At 42.8% G+C, this 19,961-nt stretch overlaps 1 protein-coding gene across 1 annotated transcript; it reads left to right on the top strand.

The window, feature by feature from the left end:
• The first annotated feature begins 12,161 nt into the window (after positions 1-12,161).
• LOC109898627 (retinal cone rhodopsin-sensitive cGMP 3',5'-cyclic phosphodiesterase subunit gamma-like) lies at positions 12,162-17,058 on the top strand. Its single transcript, XM_020493672.2, has 4 exons — positions 12,162-12,283; positions 14,297-14,454; positions 14,624-14,664; positions 16,172-17,058. The coding sequence occupies exons 2-4, from the start codon at positions 14,309-14,311 to the stop codon at positions 16,246-16,248; spliced, it is 264 nt and encodes an 87-aa protein (XP_020349261.1). The 5' UTR covers positions 12,162-12,283; positions 14,297-14,308; the 3' UTR covers positions 16,249-17,058.
• Positions 17,059-19,961: the final 2,903 nt, after the last annotated feature.

The raw sequence follows: 19,961 nt of genomic DNA, 5'->3' as shown, positions 1-19,961 counted from the left end.
GGAGGATTATTGACACTATAGTGATAACTTATATTGATACTACAGCTTCATAATCAACGTAAGCTAAATGATAACTCTAACAGTGGCTTTTAAAGCTGCAATATGTCACTTTTTGAGCAACCTGACCAAATTCACATGGAACTGTAAGTTATAGAGCTGTCATTCTCTTTGAAAGCAAGTCTAAGAAGCGGTAGATCTGTTCTATGTGCACTATTTCTTTGCTTCCCAGTCTTAAATTTTGATTTCACTTCTTTTACTTTCGGGCTTGTACACCAGCTTCAAACAGCTGAAAAGACAATATTTTTGGTTATGGAAAATATACTTTATAGCGGTTTAGATGGTACAATGATTCTCTACACTATACTTGCTTGTTTTGTCACACTTAGGTGGACTATTAGAACTTTAGCAACCAGACTTGTATCTCTTTTTTAAACAAAGTGTATAATTCTGGAGCTGTGGTGCACTGCAGTGCTTAAAATTCTAATGCAAACGACAAATAATCCATGAGCCAGGAGGGTCGGTCGGGCTCACTTGGGTCGACGATATCTCATTGTGATTTTCTTGAAATGTACTTTGAGTTGTAAAATGTGTGATAGCAGTGCAGCAATGGGAGCTTTCTCAGTATTATCCCTCTTTCTTTCATCCCTCCATCCCATTCATTTCTCCCATAGGGATTTTAACCTATGACAATGTCAGTCAGTATACAACATGTTATTGCTCAGGTATACCCTTTAATCATATATCATTGGAAAGTTTAGATCCACAATTATCCATCAGACACATTTTTTTGTGCCATTGACATTAGGATGTTGAAACCTTAGCTTAGATCTGCCTCACTACATGGAATTCTTTCAAATTACATATGATTTAAGGGTTTATGTGAGCAATAAGTTGTTGTATACTGACATAGTTTGTCATAGGTTCAAATCCCTATTGGAAAAAATGTATGGGATGGAGGAATGAAAGAAAGAGCTCACATTGCTGCACATTTTCCAACTCTAGGGACATATACCTTCAAGGAATAAAACAGCAAATCCTGTTAATGTGGTTGTTGCCATGGTAGCAAGAGATTTTGTCCAGAATTGGGGGTGAGGATTTTGGGATTCCACACTACAAAGCAAAAAGGTGCTTCATTGATTTAATAAAACATTTTAAAAATCTAGTTTTTGAATGACAAATTGTTAGTTATTTTCTTTTGTATATTTATTGGGATAAATGTACATGGAAATAAAAGCTAAAAGCTTCAAACATAAAGGGCCAGAAAGTATTCACACCCCTTTTTCCACATTTGTTGTGTTACAGCCTAAATTTTAAATGGATTCAATTGAGATGTTGTGTCACTGATCTACACACAATATCCCATAATTATGTTTTTGGAAATGTTTATAAATTAATAAAAAATGAAAAGCTGAAATGTCTTGAGTCAATAATTATTCAACTCCTTTGTTATGGCAAGCCTTAATAAGTTCAGGAGTACACATTTGCTTAACAAGTCACATAATACATTGCATGGACTCACACTATGTGTAATATGTGTTTAACGTGATCTTTGATTGACAACCTCATCTCTGTTCCCCACACATACAATTATCTATGAGGTCCCTCAGTCGAGTAGTTTTCCAATGCCTCGCAAAGAAGGGCACCTATTGGTAGATGGTGAAGTTATTAATTACTGTAGCGGGGTGCGTAATGGACGGCAGAGAAGTCAGGCGCAGGAGAGCAGAACGTGGTATTAACCAGAGATTTATTAAGCAAAACCAACGGCATCTAAAACAACAAGAATAAATGGGCACAAAATAACCTATCGTGTGCTCCCGGGGAACGTGCACAAGCACTACAATAAACAATCCCACACAAAGACATGGGGGGAACAGATGGTTAAATACACAACAAGTAAATGAGGGAAGTGAAACCAGGTGTGAGGGAAAAACAAGACAAAACAAATGGAAAATGAAAAGTGGATCGACGATGGCTAGAAGACCGGCGACGCCGACTGCAGAACGCCGCCCGAACAATGAGAGGACCTGACTTCGGCAGAAGTTGTGACAGTGACCCCCGACGCCGGCCTCTGGGATGACCCGGAGGGCGAGACGCAGTGCCATCTGAATGGAGACGGTGGAACTCCCGCAGCATTGAAGGGTCCAACACGTCCTCCACCGGAACCCAGCACCTCTCCTCCGGACCGTACTCCTCCCACTCCACGAGGTACTGAAGACCCCTCACTCGACGTCTCGAATCCAGTACGGAGCGAACGGAGTACGTCGGGGCCCCCTCGATGTCCGTAGGAGGCGCCTCAGACTCCTGGAGCGGACCAACCACCACCGGCCTGAGGAGAGACACATGGAACGAGGGGTTAATACGGTAATCGGAGGGAAGCTGTAACCTATAACAAACCTAGTTCACTCTCCTCAGGAATTTAAAGGGCCCCACAAACCGTGGACCCAGCTTCCGGCAGGGCAGGCGGAGGTTTCAGGTCGAGAGACCCAGTCCCCCGGTCCCCCGGTCCCCCGGTGTTCGCACCGGGGCCTCACTGCGTTGACGGTCTGCGCTTGCTTACTTGCACAGCCAGAAACAGTCTCCTCTGCGCACCTGAACCAGTCGTCCACCGCAGGTGCCTTGGTCTTACTCTGATGCCAAGGAGCCAGAACCGGCTGGTACCCCAGTACGCACTGGAAGGGGGAGAGGTTAGTGGAGGAGTGGCGGAGTGGGTTCTGAACCATCTCGGCCCAGGGCACGAACGCTGCCCACTCCCCCAGCCGATCCTGGCAAAACGACCTCAGAAACCTGCCCACATCCTGGTTCACTCTCTCCACCTGCCCATTACTCTCGGGATAAAACCCAGAGGTAAGGCTGATCGAGACCCCCAGACATTCCATGAACGCCTTTCAGACCCTCGAAGTGAACTGGGGACCTCGATCAGACACTATATCCTCAGGCACCCCGTAGTGCCGTAAGACGTGCGTAAACAAGGCCTCCGCAGTCTGTAGGGCTGTGGGGAGACCGGGCAGAGGGAGCACGGGAGCCGAGGTAAACAGAGCCCTCAGGTGACCAAAAGCACTGTCCGCCTCAGCCGACCACTGCAAGCATACCTGGACCCCCTTCAGCAGTGAGGTAATGGGAGCTGCTACCTGACCAAAACTCCGGATAAACCTCCGTTAGTAATTTGCAAACCCTAGGAACCGCTGCACCTCCTTTACTGTGGTGGGAGTCGGCCAATTAAGCACCGCTGAAATGCGGTCACTCTCCATCTCCACCCCCGAGGTGGAAATGCGGTGCCCTAGGAAGGAGACGGACTGCTGGAAGAACAGGCATTTCTCAGCCTGTTGGAGCCTAGGTCATTTCCAACAGTCGACGAAGCACCCTGCGCACCATGGACACATGCTTGGCGCGTGTAGCGGAGTATATCAGAATGTCATCAATATACACCACTACACCCTGCCCGTGCAGGTCCCTGAAAATCTTGTCTACAAAGGCTTGGAAGACTAATGGAGCCTTCATCAACCCGTACGGCATGACGAGGTACTCATAATGCCCTGAGGTCGTACTGAATGCCATCTTTCACTCGTCTCCCTCCCGGATACGTACCAAGTTGTAAGAGCTCCTGAGATCTAGTTTGGTGAAGAAGCTCGCCCCGGGCATTGACTCAATCGCTGTGGTGATGAGCGGTAGCGGGTAACTGTACCTCACCATGATCTGATTCAGACCTCGATAGTCCATACACGGGCGCAGACCTCCCTTCTTCTTCTTCACAAAAAAGAAACTCGAGGAGGCGGGTGAAGTGGAGGACCGAATGTACCCCTGACGCAGGGATTCGGAGACACATGTTTCCATAGCCGCTGTCTTCGCCTGTGACAGGGGATACACGTGACTCCTGGGAAGTGCAGCGTCTACCAGGAGATTTATCGCACAATCACCCCGTTGATCGGGTGGTAATTGAGTTTTCTTCTTTTTGGAGAAGACGAGAGCCAAATCGGCATGTTCAGGGGGAATGCGCATGGTGGAGACCTGGTCTGGACTTTCCACCGTAGTAGCACCAACGGAAACCCCTAAACACCTCCCCGAGCACTCTCGTGACCACCGCATGAGAGCCCTCCATTGCCAAGAAACAGTGGGGTCAAAACAAGCTAACCAGGGTAGGCCTAGCACCACGGGAAACGCAGGAGAGTCAATGAGGAAGAGACGAATTATCTCCTTGTGACCCCCCTGCGTCACCATACCCAGAGGAGCGGTGGCCTCCCTAATCAACTCTGACCCTAATGGTCGACTGTCTAAGGCGTGAACAGGGAAGGGCACAGCCACGGGAACAATGGGGATCCCTAAACTAAGGGCAAATTATATGTCTATAAAATTCCCAGCCGCACCTGAATCGACGAGTGCCTTATGCTGGGAATGCGGGGAATACTCAGGAAAAGTAACATACAAAAACATGTGTGCAACAGAGGGCTCTGAGTGAGAATGGTGCCGGCTCACCTGGGATGACGCCAGAGTGCCCTGCGTGCTGCCTCGATCCCCAGAGGACCCAACCCGGCACCGACCGGCAGTGTGACCTCTGCGGCAACAGATGGTGCACGAGACGGAACCTCCTCCAGTCTCCCTACGCACAGCACCTCCCAGCTCCATGGGCACCAGAGCGGCGGTGCTGGCGGATGGAACAGATCTGGACATCCACTGGTGGCCAGCAGGTTATCCAGCCGAATGGACAGGTCCACCAGCTGGTCGAAGGTGAAGGTAGTGTCCAAGCAGGCCAACTCCCGACGGACGTCCTCGCGCATACTGCAGCGATAGTGGTCGATCAGGGCCCTATCGTTCCATCCCGCGCCAGCGGCCAGGGTCCGAAAATCCATGGTGAACTCCTGGGCGCTCCTCGTCCCCTGCCTCAGATGGAAGAGACGTTCACCTGCCGCTCTACCCTTGGGTGGGTGGTCGAAGACTGGTCCAGCGCCGCATCTCCTTCTCCCCACACGCCGTTGGCCCACTCCAAGGCTTTCCCAGAGAGGCACGAGACAAGGACGGACACCTCTCACGGCCTGAAGGAGCCGGGTGGACGGTTGCCAGGTAGAGGTCAAGTTGCAACAGGAAACCCTGACAGCGTGCAGCCGTCCCGTCGTACTCCCGGGGAAGGGCGAGAAGAAGTAGTGGAGACCCCGGTAGTGCTGGTGGAGGCGCTGGAGGAACTCCCTGTCTCTCCCAGCGGTCCATGGTTTGGACAACATGGTCCATGGCGGCGCCGAGAAGGTGGAGCATCACCACATGGTCCCGGACGCACTCCTCCACCCCTATTCCAGGGGCACCTGCTCCTGCTGACTCCATATGATTCTGTAAGGGGTGCATAATGTGCGGTAGAGAAGTCAGGCGCAGGAGAGCAGAACTTGGTAATAACCAGAGATTTATTAAGCAAAACAAACGGCATCCAGAAAAACAAGAATAAATGGGCACAAAATAACCTATCGTGTGCTCCCGGGGAACGTGCACAAGCACTACAATAAACAATCCCACACAAAGAGATGGGGGGAACAGAGGGTTAAATACACAACAAGTAAATGAGGGAATTGAAACCAGGTGTGAGGAAAAACAAGACAAAACCAATAGAAAATGAAAAGTGGATCGACGATTGCTAGAAGACCGGCGACGCTGACCGCCGAGCTCCACCGAACAAGGAGAGGACCCGACTTCGGCGGAAGTCGTGACAATTACACTTTGGATGGTGTATCAATACACCCAGTCACTACAAATATACAGTTGTGGGTTCCTAACTCATTCACCGGAGAGGAAGTAAACCACTCAGGGATTTCACAATGAGGCCAATGGTGACTTTAAAACAGTTACAGAGTTAGGGGAAAACTGAGGATGGATCAACAACATTGTACTTACTCCACAATACTATAATAATTGACAGAGTGAACAGAAGGAAGCCTGTACAAAATAGAAAATATTCCAAAACACGCATCCTGTTTGCAACAATGCACTTAAGCAATACTCCTAAAAATTTGGCAAAGCAATTCACTTTTTGTCCTGAATACAAAGTGTTATGTTTGTGAAAAATCAAATGCTTCACATTACTGAGTACCCCTCTCCATATTTTCATGAATTCCCCTTTCAGCAGGACAATAACCATAAACACAAGGCCAAATCTATATGTGGTTGCTTACTAAGAAGACTGTGAATGTCTGAGTTACAGTTTTGACTTAAATCTACTTAAAAATCTATGACAAGACCTGAAAATGGTGGTCTAACAATGATCAACAACCAATTTGACAGAGCTTGAAGAATTTGAAAAGAATAATGGGCAAATGTTGCACAATCCAGGTGTGGAAAGCTCTTAGAGACTTATCCAGAAAGACTCACAGCTGTAATTGCATCCTAAATTGCTTCTACAAAGTATTGACTCAGGGGTGTGAATACTTATGTAAATGATATATTTCTGTATTTCATTATTTGCTAACATTTCTAAAAACAGGTTTTTTACTTTGTCATTATGGTGTGTAGATGGGTGAGAGAGAAAAAAATGATTGAATCCATTTTGAATTTAGGCTGTATTAAATTCCTTTTTATATGAGAAAGAATGTCAGAATTATTAAAGGCAATTCTCTCTTTCTCTCTCTAGGAAGTGTGCCAGTTAAGAAATGTGTCAATAAAGTGACAGGTCAGTGTTGGTATTCTATTTCAAGGTTGCTTGGCGATGGCGATTAATGGGGGATACGAAGGATTATATGCAGTGCCACACATCTCACATGGTCTATCTGTCCAGACACCTTTAGTCTAGAACTGGGTGAGCTGAAACAAAGCTCCTCCCTTCCAGACAGTCCCATATGTTGATATTTGGTTGATACCTATTGAAAAGGATATACTGTATGATACAGACTTTACTTAAAAGACATAATCCATGAAGGTTCTCTGTCCCATTTGGCAATGTTATAAACTACACACATAATGAACCTGAGACTAAATCAAAACAAACCAGTGCCCCCAGTTCCTCTTCTTCATTTGTTTTGTGCAAAGAGGCACAGTGGCATAAGATTCCAGCCTTATAATTGACTAGTGCCATTTAAATTGGTGTATAGGTTAATGGACATCAAGAGTATAAATTGGTTGACTACACTAGACCTATGTCAGCAGATGAGTTAGAGACACCTGTGACTGCTTTTAAATGTTAGTTTGTGGTGAGATTAGGGCTGGGCAATATCGCTTAAAAACTCATGTCTCGTTTTTTTCAAACTTATGGGCGATTACCGATATACAATACCAGTCAAAGGTTTGGACACACCGACTCATTCAAGGGTTTTTCTTTATTTTTTACAATTTTCTACATTGTAGAATAATAGTGAAGATAACACATATGGAGTCATGTAGTAACCAAAAAAGTGTCAAACAAATCAAAATATATTTTAAGATTAAGATTCTTCAAAGTAGCCACCCTTTGCCTTGATGACAGCTTTGCACACTCTTGGCATTCTCTCAACCAGATTCATGAGGTTGTCACCTGGAATGCATTTCAGTTAACAGGTGTGACTTAAAAGTAAATTTATGGAATTTCTTTCCTTCTTAATGTGTTTGAGCCAATCAGTTTTGTTATGACAAGGTAGGGGTGGTACAGAAGAAGGTAGCCCTATTTAGTTAAAGACCAAGTCCATATTATGGCAAGAACAGCTCAAATAAGCAAAGTGAAACGACAGTCCATCATTACTTTAAGACATGAATGTTAGTCAATCCAGAAAATGTCAAGAACTTTGAAAGTTTCTTCAAGTGCAGTCAAAAAAAACATCAAGCGCTATGATGAAACTGGCTCTCATGAGGACCGCCACAGGAAAGGAAGACCCAGAGTTACCTTTGCTGCAGAGGATAAGTTCATTAGAGTTAACTGCACCTCAGATTGCAGACCAAAAAATGCTTCACAGAGTTCAAGTAACAGACATATTTCAACATTAACTGTTCAGATGAGACTGCGTGAATTAGGCCTTCATGGTCAAATTGCTGCAAAGAAACCACTACTAATGGACAGCAACAATAAGAAGAGACTGGCTTGGGCCAAGAAACACGAGCAATGGACATTGGACCGATGGAAATCTGTCCTTTAGTCTGATGATTCCAAATTTGAGATATTTGGTTCCAACCGCTGTGTCTTTGTGAGAAACAGAGTAGGTGAATGGATCATCTCTGCATGTGTGGTTCTCACCTTGAAGCATGGAGGAGGTGTGATGGTGCTTTGCTGGTGACACTGTCTGTGATTTATTTAGAATTCAAGGCACACTTAACCAGCATGGCTACCACAATATTCTGCAGCGAGACGCCATCCCATCTGGTTTGCGCTTAGTGGGGCTATCATTTGTTTTTTTCAACAGGACAATGACCCAACACACCTCCAGGTTGTGTAAGGGCTATTTGACCAAGGAGGAGAGTGATGGAGTGCTGCATCAGATGACCTGGCGTACACAATCACCCGACCTCAACCCAATTGAGATGGTTTGGGATTAGATGGACTGCAGAGTGAAGGAAAAGCAGGCAACAAGTGTTCACCATATGTGGGAACTCCTTCAAGACTGTTGGAAAAGCATTCCAGGTGAAGTTGGTTGAGAGAATGCCAAGAGGGTAGAAAATCTGTCATCAAGGCAAAGGGTGGCTACGTTAAAGAATCTAAAATAAAACATATTTTGATTTGTCTAACACTTTTTTGGTTACTACATGATTCCATATGTGTTATTTCATAGTTTGATGTCTTCACTATTATTCTAGAATGTAGAAAATAGTGAAAATAAAGAAAAACCCAAGAATGAGAAGGTGTGTCCAAACTTTTGACTGGTACTGTATATCTACATTATTAAAAAAAGTGTTTTCTCTAAATAAGCTTTGTTGTACAATTAAAATGTCAAATACACTGCATTTAAAACAGTCAGCAATAATGTTTAAATTCAGAGCTTGTGAAATTACACATAAACTGAATACATGCCTTCCACAACAATAAGACCCACTAATAATTTTATAATAATCACTGATCTGGTTTTCAGGTCTGTCTATAAAAGTGCCTTCAAAAAATAAAAATATATTAACCAGAACCATGCATAATGCACATTCACTAATAATGCAGCAGGCATTATAGAAAATGTACACCGGTCTCATAAACAATCTGTCAAGCAAAAGCCTACACGCTAGTGTGTAGCCAGCTAATATTTTTATTTCAAGTTTAGCCAAATTGGATCTAGGTATAATCCCAAGCTTTGAATTCAGCTAACAAGGCAAAACAGTTACATTTTAATTTAACCAGGTAAATTGACTGAGAACACATTCTCATTTGCAGCAACGACCTGGGGAATAGTTACAGGGGAATTAATGAGCCAATTGTAAACTGGGAATTATTAAGTGACCATGATGGTTTGAGGGCCAGATTGGGAATTTAGCCAGGACACCAGGGTTAACACCCATATTCTTACTATAAGTGCCATGGGATCTTTAACGACCTCAGAGAGTCAAGACACCCGTTTAACATCCCATCCGAAAGACAGCACCCTACACAGGGCAGTGTCCCCAATCACTGCCCTGGGGCATTGGGATGTTTTTTTAGACCAGAGGAAAGAATGCCTCCTACTGGCCCTCCAACACCATTTCCAGCAGCATCTGGTCTCCCATCCAGGACCAACCAATTCCTAATATAATTGTTTTAGGATTATTGTACATTTATAAAACACAGACTAAACAACTTGTATAACAATCTTTATTTGACTAAAATGCTGCTAGCGATACGTGGTACCGTAATGCGCGCGCGACAAACTGAGAAACTTTCCCAGAAAAAATGTCCACTGGTTACATCCGTGCTCTGCTCGAGAATTGAGGAGTTTAAACATAAACAGTGTATGGTTCGAAAGGTTAACTTCTCCTTTATTACAGTAAAATAATGTATCCATGTGTTTCAACCTCAAATGCAAATAGCGAGTTGAAACTATTTGTCAGAGAGTAAGAAGTGATCTCTTATCTTCGTTGTTGTGAGTGAGAGAAAGAGGCGAAGCGATAGATTTCACTCTCTCCAAAATCTGTCCAAAATAACTCCAAGGCCAAAGCTAATTTTTAATTAACCGAGCTTGTCGCCTGCCTTCCCTCCTTTGGGACAATGACTCCCATTGTTAGGGTGGAGACATTAGCATCTCGTCATTATATACAGATCTCTGGTATAAATGGGAAGGGACCAAAAAGACAACACGAGAACAATCGGACACAAACGCTAATAAAAAAACGAAAAATCCCCCCAAAAACTTGATTCTGCGATACAGCCATTCGGAATATTGCGCAAAAACATACATTCAAATGAATCTAATTCATTCAATATATCGCCCAGCCGTAGGTCAGGTCCTCCCAGTCTGGACCATAAACAGGTTGGAAAATTCCAGAAAATTATGTCATGGCTTTAGAAGCTTCTGATAGGCTAATAGACATCATTTGAGTCAATTGGAGGTGTACCTGTGGATGTATTTCAAGGCCTACCTTCAAACTCAGTGCCTCTTTGCTTGACATCATGGGAAAATCAAAAGAAATCAGCCAAGACATCAGAAAACAAATTGTAGACCTCCACACGTCTGGTTCATCCTTGGTAGCAATTCCCAAACGCCTGAAGGTACCACGTTCATCTGTACAAACAATAGCACACAAGTATAAACACCATGGGACCACGCAGCCGTCATACTGCTCAGGAAGGAGACGCATTCTGTCTCCTAGAGATGAATGCACTTTGGTGTGAAAAGTGCAAATCAATCCCAGAACAACAGCAAAGGACCTTGTGAAGATGCTGGAGGAAACAGGTACAAAAGTATCTATATCCACAGTAAAATGAGTCCTATATCGACATCAGCAAGGAAGAAGCCACTGCTCTAAAACGGCTATAAATAAGACAGACTACGGTTTGCAACTGCACATGGGGACAAATATTGTACTTTTTGGAGAAATGTCCTCTGGTCTGATGAAACAAAAATAGAACTGTTTGGCCATAATGACCATCATTATGTTTGGAGGAAAAAGGGGGATGCTTGCAAGCCGAAGAACATCATCCCAACCGTGAAGCACGAGGGTGGCAGCGTCATGTTGTGGGGGTGCTTTGCTGCAGGAGGGACTGGTGCAGTTCACAAAATAGATGGAATCATGAGGATGGAAAATTATGTGGATATATTGAAGCAACATCTCAAGACATCAGTCAGGAAGTTAAAGCTTGGTCGCAAATGGGTCTTCCAAATGGACAATGACCCCAAACATACAGTGCCTTGCGAAAGTATTCGGCCCTCTTGAACTTTGCGACCTTTTGCCACATTTCAGGCTTCAAACATAAAGATATAAAACTGTATTTTTTTGTGAAGAATCAACAACAAGTGGGACACAATCATGAAGTGGAACGACATTTATTGGATATTTCAAACTTTTTTAACAAATCAAAAACTGAAAAATTGGGCGTGCAAAATTATTCAGCCCCTTTACTTTCAGTGCAGCAAACTCTCTCCAGAAGTTCAGTGAGGATCTCTGAATGATCCAATGTTGACCTAAATGACTAATGATGATAAATACAATCCACCTGTGTGTGATCAAGTCTCCGTATAAATGCACCTGCACTGTGATAGTCTCAGAGGTCCGTAAGTATGATTCTCAATCAGAGACAACTAATGACACCTGCCTCTGATTGAGAACCATACTAGGCCGAAACATAGAAATACCCAAAACCTAGAAAAACAAACATAGACTGCCCACCAAACTCACGCCCTGACCATACTAAATAAATACAAAACAAAGGAAATAAAGGTCAGAACGTGACATAAACGTACCAACTGATCACAAGGATCAAGGAACATCATGAGTGACAACACAGTCTTTAAAGACCAATCACAGTGACAACGCAGACTCTTTAAAGACCCATCACATGGACCAGGAACGCAACCACATACAGACAATGTCGACTCCTTTGACAAGCTTGACACAGGCGTGCCAAGGCTTAATTGGATAAGTTAGTTAAAAACACCGTATTGACCTTCCTCACTGACGTCCCCACCTCCTCTGATATCCAGGAATGGAGGTGGGGTGGGGGAGGGTGGTGAAGGAGCTGGCTGACCTTTTTAGAGACCATGTGACTGGAAACCAGGAGACTCCAGGATTAACAATCAGGGGTATTTAAATGAAGGCCGTTTCCTTGTGTTCATTTTGCTCTTGGACTGACATGCAACAGTAGCTCTCATTTTGAGACAGAAGCTCCTTGGAACATTTGTGAAATTAGGCAGAGACTTTTTATGCATTTATTTATTTAACCCTTATTTTCCAGGTAAGTTGACTGAGAACACATTCTCATTTACCACAACGACCTGGGCAATAGTTACGGGTGTGGTAGCCTCATTGCTACTTTTCTTTATTATTCCTTAGAAATAATACATTACTACTACTTAATTACTTATTGCTAATATAGATGAATACATTAGTGCTACAGTATAAGTACACAACTTGTAAAGGAAGTATAAAGGAAAAGTTCTAAGAGTATCAAGCAGGAACATCTAAGATTGTGATTGATTGACTCGTGCAAATCTAACACCTGTAGCCATGATGCAGAATGTACATGCATTTGTAAATGTAGCTCAACTGCTCATTGAGAATTCTAGCATGATAGCAATGAGTGTGCATTCAGATTGGGAAGTGAAACAATGGATTATGGACACAGTGCATTGAGGAATCCATTTGTGTGGTAGACAGAAGTCCACGTAGCTACAAACGTGTGTATCTTAACTCTAAAATCATTGCTAGCAAGTTCCAATGTCCATACTAGAATACCATTAAGGCCAATGCATTGCTTCCCACTCAGTGGTATGCTAGTGTTGATATTGGAACAGTGAGATGTGTTTTATAATAGTGCAGTGGGAACTAGGTGGGGAAACATTTGTGCCAATCAAATGATAAATGATGTGACTGTAGAAACAGTTGACCTGCAGAAACAGACAGGTTAATTCTGCTCCTTAGGGGGCATTGTCAAAACGTCCAGTTGAAGGCAGATATCTGAGAGAGGGAGCAGACACCACATTCCTAGAGAGAGAGGCTAGACTTACCTGTTAGAAGCAGAGACTGAAATCACAACAGATGCTTTTGCACAGCTTTACAGATCTCTATCCACTCTGGATGGGTATTAGGCAGTCACATGGGGAGAGACAGATCTGTAAACTCATGCAGGTGCAGCATCTGAGTTACATACCGTGTCCTGGTAAAGTGAGCTCCATCCACATCATTATGTTAACAGGATTAAGGAGCTCCCAGGTTCGGGGAAGGGGGTACTCAGGAGACAGATTAGGAGGATACTGCTTAAACGGATGAAGAAGAACAGGAACAAGGACAGAGTGTGGCCTTACCTGTTGTCCAGTATAGTGTCTGAGCCACTAAAGAGATTGGCAGGCCAGCCACTGCCGGTCTCAATACCATCATTAATTAACGCCCGTCCCAACTTCCTTACTAAGTCATAAGGATCAACCTTTTTTTCACTGACGACATCAAAGGCCAATGGGATCTAAAATCAGATGCACCAGATGCAGTAGTGAAGATATAATTTACAATAGTGTTACACTGTTATATGCATGTATATACATTCAGCGGGGGCAAGTCAATTCAATATTTTAGTCAGGTCAAAATAATTGATCATGTAAAATCAGACATCCAAAAAGAAGATGTCCATGCTAAGAAAGGAGAGTGGCCAGAGTGTCAAGACAATGTACCAACCCAAATGGGAAAGATGTTTTGAAAAATATATTATGGGGACTGAGAAATTAAGGAGGTGATTTTCCCCCTCCCTTCGTGTTCTAAGCAATTGCATGTGACACAGAGGACATTCCTGGGATTTAAGAAGGGCAATTCATCAATTTGGGTTTTATTTGGAATCAAAGATAATCTGGCTGTTTAGCTAAATCCCCCTGATCTTTTCTGATTACCAGTAAAGTGGCTGGAGGGAGCCTGGCAGAGAGCAAGAGATTAGCAGAAAGACAGCAGTAGAGAAGAAGGGGGGGGGGACAGACCTGAAGTGAAGTAAAACTAGCTAAGATAGACGTAGAAAATGGGAGTGAGGATAATACAAGAGAGGGAAATTATAGACTTTCTGGCCAACACTATAACAGCTCACCATCTCTCTTTCTAATGGGATTCATTGGCTTGGGAAACATGTTTATTTCACTTGCTTTGGTAATGTAAACAATCAGAAATTAAGAGTAATCATTACACTCTCAAAAATGTTAAAACAATACAGACATTTCAAATGTTATTTTATGTACAGTCTGGTAACAATCTCTGTCTCTCTCTGTGTCAGACCTCAGCAGAAATGAACACAGCTCCCCCTGCAGGAAGTGCCTTGGCAACGCCCGCTGGGACAGCTGGCCCCACCACCCCCAAGAAGGGACCCCCCAAGTTCAAGCAGAGGCAAACCCGTACATTCAAGAGCAAGGCCCCCAAGCCTGGCCAGAAAGGGTGAGAATCTTTCTGTCATCACACATTCACACAGATACACACAAAACCCACACACAACCGTTCCACATATTCACACTAACACTTAGTTTTCTCACATTCTCAAACATGTATACAGACAGACAAATTCTATCATCTGTAAGATACAAACATGTTTCCTTGTCAATTGCAGATTTGGTGATGACATCCCAGGCATGGAGGGTCTTGGCACAGGTAACTTTGATATTCCATCTACAATCATCAGTAGTCATGTTTGTTCATCTATATATTTGTATTTCTACTTTCAGTATACAGCACCTTCAGAAAGTCTTCATACCCCTTGAATTATCCCACATTTAGTGTTACAGCCTGAATTCAAAATGGATTAAATAAATACAAATTATCACACATCTACACACAATACCCCACAAAGACAAAGACAAAACATCTTTTGAGACATTTTTGCAAATGTAATTAAAATAAGTATACATAAGTTTTCACTCCCTTGAGTCAATACATGTTCAAATCACTTGGTAAGTCTCCCATTATTATTTAAACATTTTAGCTCTGCTCATTGCTAGACAACCATTTTCAAGCAGATTTAAGTCAAAACTATAACTCGGACACTTAAGAACATTCACTGTCTTCTTGGTAAGCAACTCCAGTGTAGATTTGGCCTTGTGTTTTAAGTTATTGTCCTGCTGAAATGTAAATTCATCTCCCAGTGTCTGGTGGAAGGTTTTCCTTTAGGATTTTTCCTGTGCTTAGCTCCATTACGTTTTCTTTTTACCCTGTAAATTCCCCAGTCCTTAAAGATTACAAGCATACCCATAACATGATGCAGCCACCACTGTACTTGAAAATATGGAGAGTGGTACTCAGTAATGTGTTGTATTGGACATAACACTTTGTAATCAGGACAAAAAGTGAACAGCTTTGCCACATTTTTTGCAGTTTTACTTTAGTGCCTTGTTGCAGACGATGCATGTTTTGTCATTTTTATTCTGTACAGAGGTCCTTCTTTTCACTCTGTGAATTAGGTTATTAATATTGTGGAGTAACTACAATGTTGTTGATCCATCCTCAGTTTTTTCCTATCACAGGCATTAAACTCTATAACCATTGTAAAGTCACAATTGGCCTCATGGTGAAATCCCTGAGCGGTTTCCTTCCTCTCCGGCAAATGAGTTAAGAAGGACGCCTGTATATTTGTAAAGACTGGGTGTATTGATACACCATCCAAAGTTAAATGAATAACTTCACCATGCTCAAAGGGATACTCAATGTCTGCTTTTATTATTTTATAGGTGCCCTTTGTGAGGAGGAATCGGAAAACCTCCCTGGTCTTTGAAGTTGAATCTGAGTTTGAAATTCACTGTTCGACTGAGGGACCATACAGATAATTTTATGTGTGGGGTACAGAAATGAGGTAGTCATTTAAAAATTATGTTAAACACTATTATTGCACACAGAGTGAGTCCATCCAAGAAAATGTGTTAACTCAAGACATTTCAGATTTGAATTTTTAATTAATTTGTAAAAAATGTGCAAAACACTTTGACATTATGGGGTATTGTGTGTTTTAATCCATGTTCAATTCAGGCTGTAACAAAACAAAATGAGAAATTACTTCTGAAGACACTGTATATCCACAACCAAGACAACCAACAAGTGTTTCTTGGCCTTTTTCATCAACTGGACAATCAATAGTAATTATTTCTCCCTCTCTCATTCTCTCTAGACATAGCAGTGGTCTGCCCATGGGAGGCCTACGGCGACATGGAGCTCAGTGATCTGGCCAAATATGGAATCATCTAAGACTACTGCCTCCTGCCTTCCCTTAACCTCTACGCTCTTGACCCTTTCCTTCTGTGTTAGTCTGGCGCGCCACCATAAGGCGACTGGCCATCCCCCTAAAGTCATCTCGTCACTCCACGCTGTTCTTAAGTCTGTTGTGGTCAGGCACTGCGGCCTGAAAGACCACATACGGTGGGCAGACGGAACACTGAACTGTTTAATTTTATTATTATCATATAATAGTATTATACTGTATTTTATACAGGACATAAGAGATACTTGATGTGATAAGACAAGACCACCCCCACCCCTCTCTACATTAGCCTACCTCGGCTCCCCCTTCCCTCTATCCTTTTGTAATCACTCAGATCCCGTTAGTCCCCCAATTCTTCTGTGAACCATCAACCACAGAATTGGACTCAAGCAAAAGACTAGCTATGACTAGCTTGTACTTGCTTATAGTCTACCACAGAACTGTAAATGTCTCTGTTTCCAATGCAACCTCTATCTTCGTTACCCTCCCTTTTTTACCCCAATCTCTTTTTTGCATTGTGTTTTTTACTTGCTGTTGATAAGGCGTGCTACTGTGAACACACAGGAAACGAAAGGGATGAGACCAGGGAGGAGGGTGTGTGATGCTTTGTCATAGATCATTAGGGTGAAGGCATTCCCTGTTATCCCTGTGGTGCTACAACACCGCCCCCTTAGTGTACGGTATGCCACCAAAACATAATGTAAATATGTTGATGTGTTACGCTCACAAACACATTTATATGACGGTATGTGTGATTGTATGTCCTGATAGATACATTAAAGTTTTTATTTTCAATACTCATGTTGTCCTTTACTCTTCTGTCATCTCTGAGACAATATGAGAAAATACAACCCCTTCCATGATGGGGTATCAAATGAAAATCTGAGTATGTTATACTTTTAATTAATAACTGACATTCTTTTAATGAACATTCATAAGCATATAATTCAACCATATTTTTTTCTACATTGCTCCACCATAACAGACTGTAGTTTGAAACTTTAATAAATGTACTGTACCAATCAATTGTTTGGTAACACCGACTCGTTCAAGGATTTTCCTTTATTTTTACTGTGTTTTACATTGTAGAAAAATAGTGAAGACATCAATACGATGAAATAACACATGGAATCATGTAGTAACTAAAAAAGTGTTAAACAAATCCAAATCTATTTTATATTTGAGATTCTCAAAGTAACCTCCCTTTGCCTTGACAGCTTTGCACACTCTTGGCATTCTCTCAACCAACTTCCTGTTGTTGTCCCCTGGAATGCATTTCAATTAACTGGTGTGCCTAATTTGTGGAATTGCTTTCCTTCTTAATGCATTTGAGCCAATCAGTTGTGACAAGGTAGGGGTGGTATACAGAAGGTAGCCCTATTTGGTAAAATACCAAGTCCATATTATGGCAAGAACAGCTCAAATAAGCAAAGAGAAATGACAGTCCATCATTACTTTAAGACATGAAGGTTAGTCAATATGGAGAAAAAAAAGTTTCTTCAAGTGCAGTTGCAAAAAACATCAAGCGCTATGATGAAACTGGCTCTCATGAGGACCGCCACAGGAAAGGAAGACCCAGAGTTTCCTCTGCTGCAGAGGATAAATTCAGTACAGTTAACTGCACCTCAGATTGCAGCCCAAATAAATGCTTCACGGAGTTCAAGTAACAGACACATCTCAACATCAACTGTTCAGAGGAGACTGCATGAATCAGGCCTTCATGGTCAAATTGCTGCAAAGAAACCACTACTAAAGGACACCAATAAGAAGAGACTTGCTTGGGCCAAGAAACACGAGTAATGGATATTAGACAGGTGGAAATCTGTCCTTTGGTCAGATGAGTCCAAATTTGAGATTTTTGGTTCTAACCGCCGTGTCTTTGTGAGACGCAGAGTAGGTGAACAGATGATTTCCATGTATGTGGTTCCCACCATGAAGCATGGAGGAGGAGGTGTGGTGGTGCTTTGCTGATGACACTGTCTCTGATTTATTTAGAATTCAAGGCACACTTAACCAGCATGGCTACCACAGTATTCTGCAGTGAAACGCCATCCCGTCTGGTTTGCGTTTAGTGGGGCTATCATTTGTTTTTCAACAGGACAATGACCCCAAACACACCTCCAGGCTGTGTAAGGGCTATTTGACCAAGGAGATGGATGGAGTGCTGCATCAGATGACCTGGCCTCCACAATCACACGACCTCAACCCAATTTGAGATGGCTTTGGATGAGTTGGACCGCAGAGTGAAGGAAAAGCAGCCAACAAGTGCTCAGTATATGTGGGAACTCCTTCAAGACTGTTGGAAAAGCATTCCTCATGAAGCTGGTTGAGAGAATGCCAAGAGTGTGCAAAGCTGTCATCAAGGCAAAAAGTGGTTACTTTGAAGAATCTAAAATAGATTTGGATTTATTTAACACTTTTTTGTTACTACATGATTCCATGTGTTAGTTCATAGTTTTGATGTCTTCACTATTATTCTACAATGTAGAACATAGTAAAAATAAAGAAAAACCCTTGAATGAGTAGGTGTGTCCAAACTTTTGACTGGTACTGTATATATTTCTCACAACCGGTTACTATGTTAGGTTTTTCCCAAACATACTGTACATGTCCTTATCTCAGAAACACATCCAACTGTCACCAGTTGAGACAACAATGTCTCATTTCCATGACATACCAACCACAAATATTGAGTAAGAATAATACAGTATGCCACTCTTGGAATATCCCAGACAATGTCCTGGGTGTTACAATCCCTTAGCACACGAAAGGATGGCGAAATCAACTCCTTTATTTCACAGTCCCCAAAAATCTTTCTCAAAACGTCTTTGCCATTTGTGTTGCTACGTTGTATTGGTTGATGCCCTGTGTTCATAGGTGACTCTCTGTGTCTGTGCTTTAATATTTATTTAGTAACTCTTGATAGTCTGCTGATACTATATATTCTTCTCCTAGGTCCCTGAAGCTTATGGAAATCCTATACTGTGAACAGACAAATTATCCCGGCCTTTGTGTCTGTCTCTATGAAAGCTTCAGTGTTGATCCACTCTGCTCCATTTACACACACCTTACAGAACGTCCTTGCCTGTACAGACTTGATCCCAGGAGCTCAGCATGGGCTTGTTCATACAGAGACCCATTGGAAGGCATTCTCCCTCCCTGAGGGGTATCAATATTGTGGGGTTATGTCTAAGTGGTTACTGTTAGTCTCAGGGACAGTTAGATGAGTCAGTTGTGTTATTCAGCCTCCTCCTTCCTCCTCCTCGGTTGTCACTAGTTACTACAGCCACAAAGTAATAAACCATGTCCATTTCTACAAAAATGAGATTTTAAACCTAACCTTAATCCTAACCACACTTGTGTCTAAACCTAACCTTAAATTAAAACCAAAAAGCACATTTTTGTTTGAATGAATAGCCCATTTTGAGTTTGTGGTTGTAGTAACTAGTGGAAACCGTCCCTCTCACCTGTAACCTCTCTCTTTTTAACATAGCAACCAGCAGTGTGTGTGTGCGCGCGTGTGCGTGCGTGCGTGTGTGTGCGTGCGTGTGTGTGTGTCAGTGCCTGTTCCATAGCCTCCAGGGATTCGAGCCCCACCTATACTTTGCTGTTTTGTGAGATAGACTAAGAAAAAGAGAGTGAGAGGAGGGGAAGTCAGGGGTGGGTCAGTCCAAACTTCTCTCCTATCGCTTCACCACTA

The sequence above is a fragment of the Oncorhynchus kisutch genome, linkage group LG10 (assembly GCF_002021735.2).
Source record: "Oncorhynchus kisutch isolate 150728-3 linkage group LG10, Okis_V2, whole genome shotgun sequence".
Taxonomy (NCBI): Eukaryota; Metazoa; Chordata; class Actinopteri; order Salmoniformes; family Salmonidae; genus Oncorhynchus; species Oncorhynchus kisutch.
This window is presented reverse-complemented; position numbering and strand designations above follow the sequence as displayed.

What these genes read in the sequence shown, in the direction of transcription:
- LOC109898627 (XM_020493672.2), top strand. Translation starts at nt 14,309, where the DNA reads ATGAACACAGCTCCCCCTGCAGGAAGTGCCTTGGCAACGCCCGCTGGG. An exon ending in CCCAAGCCTGGCCAGAAAGG is followed by an intron (nt 14,455 to 14,623) that starts GTGAGAATCTTT and finishes TGTCAATTGCAG; the next exon opens with ATTTGGTGATGACATCCCAG. An exon ending in CATGGAGGGTCTTGGCACAG is followed by an intron (nt 14,665 to 16,171) that starts GTAACTTTGATA and finishes CATTCTCTCTAG; the next exon opens with ACATAGCAGTGGTCTGCCCA.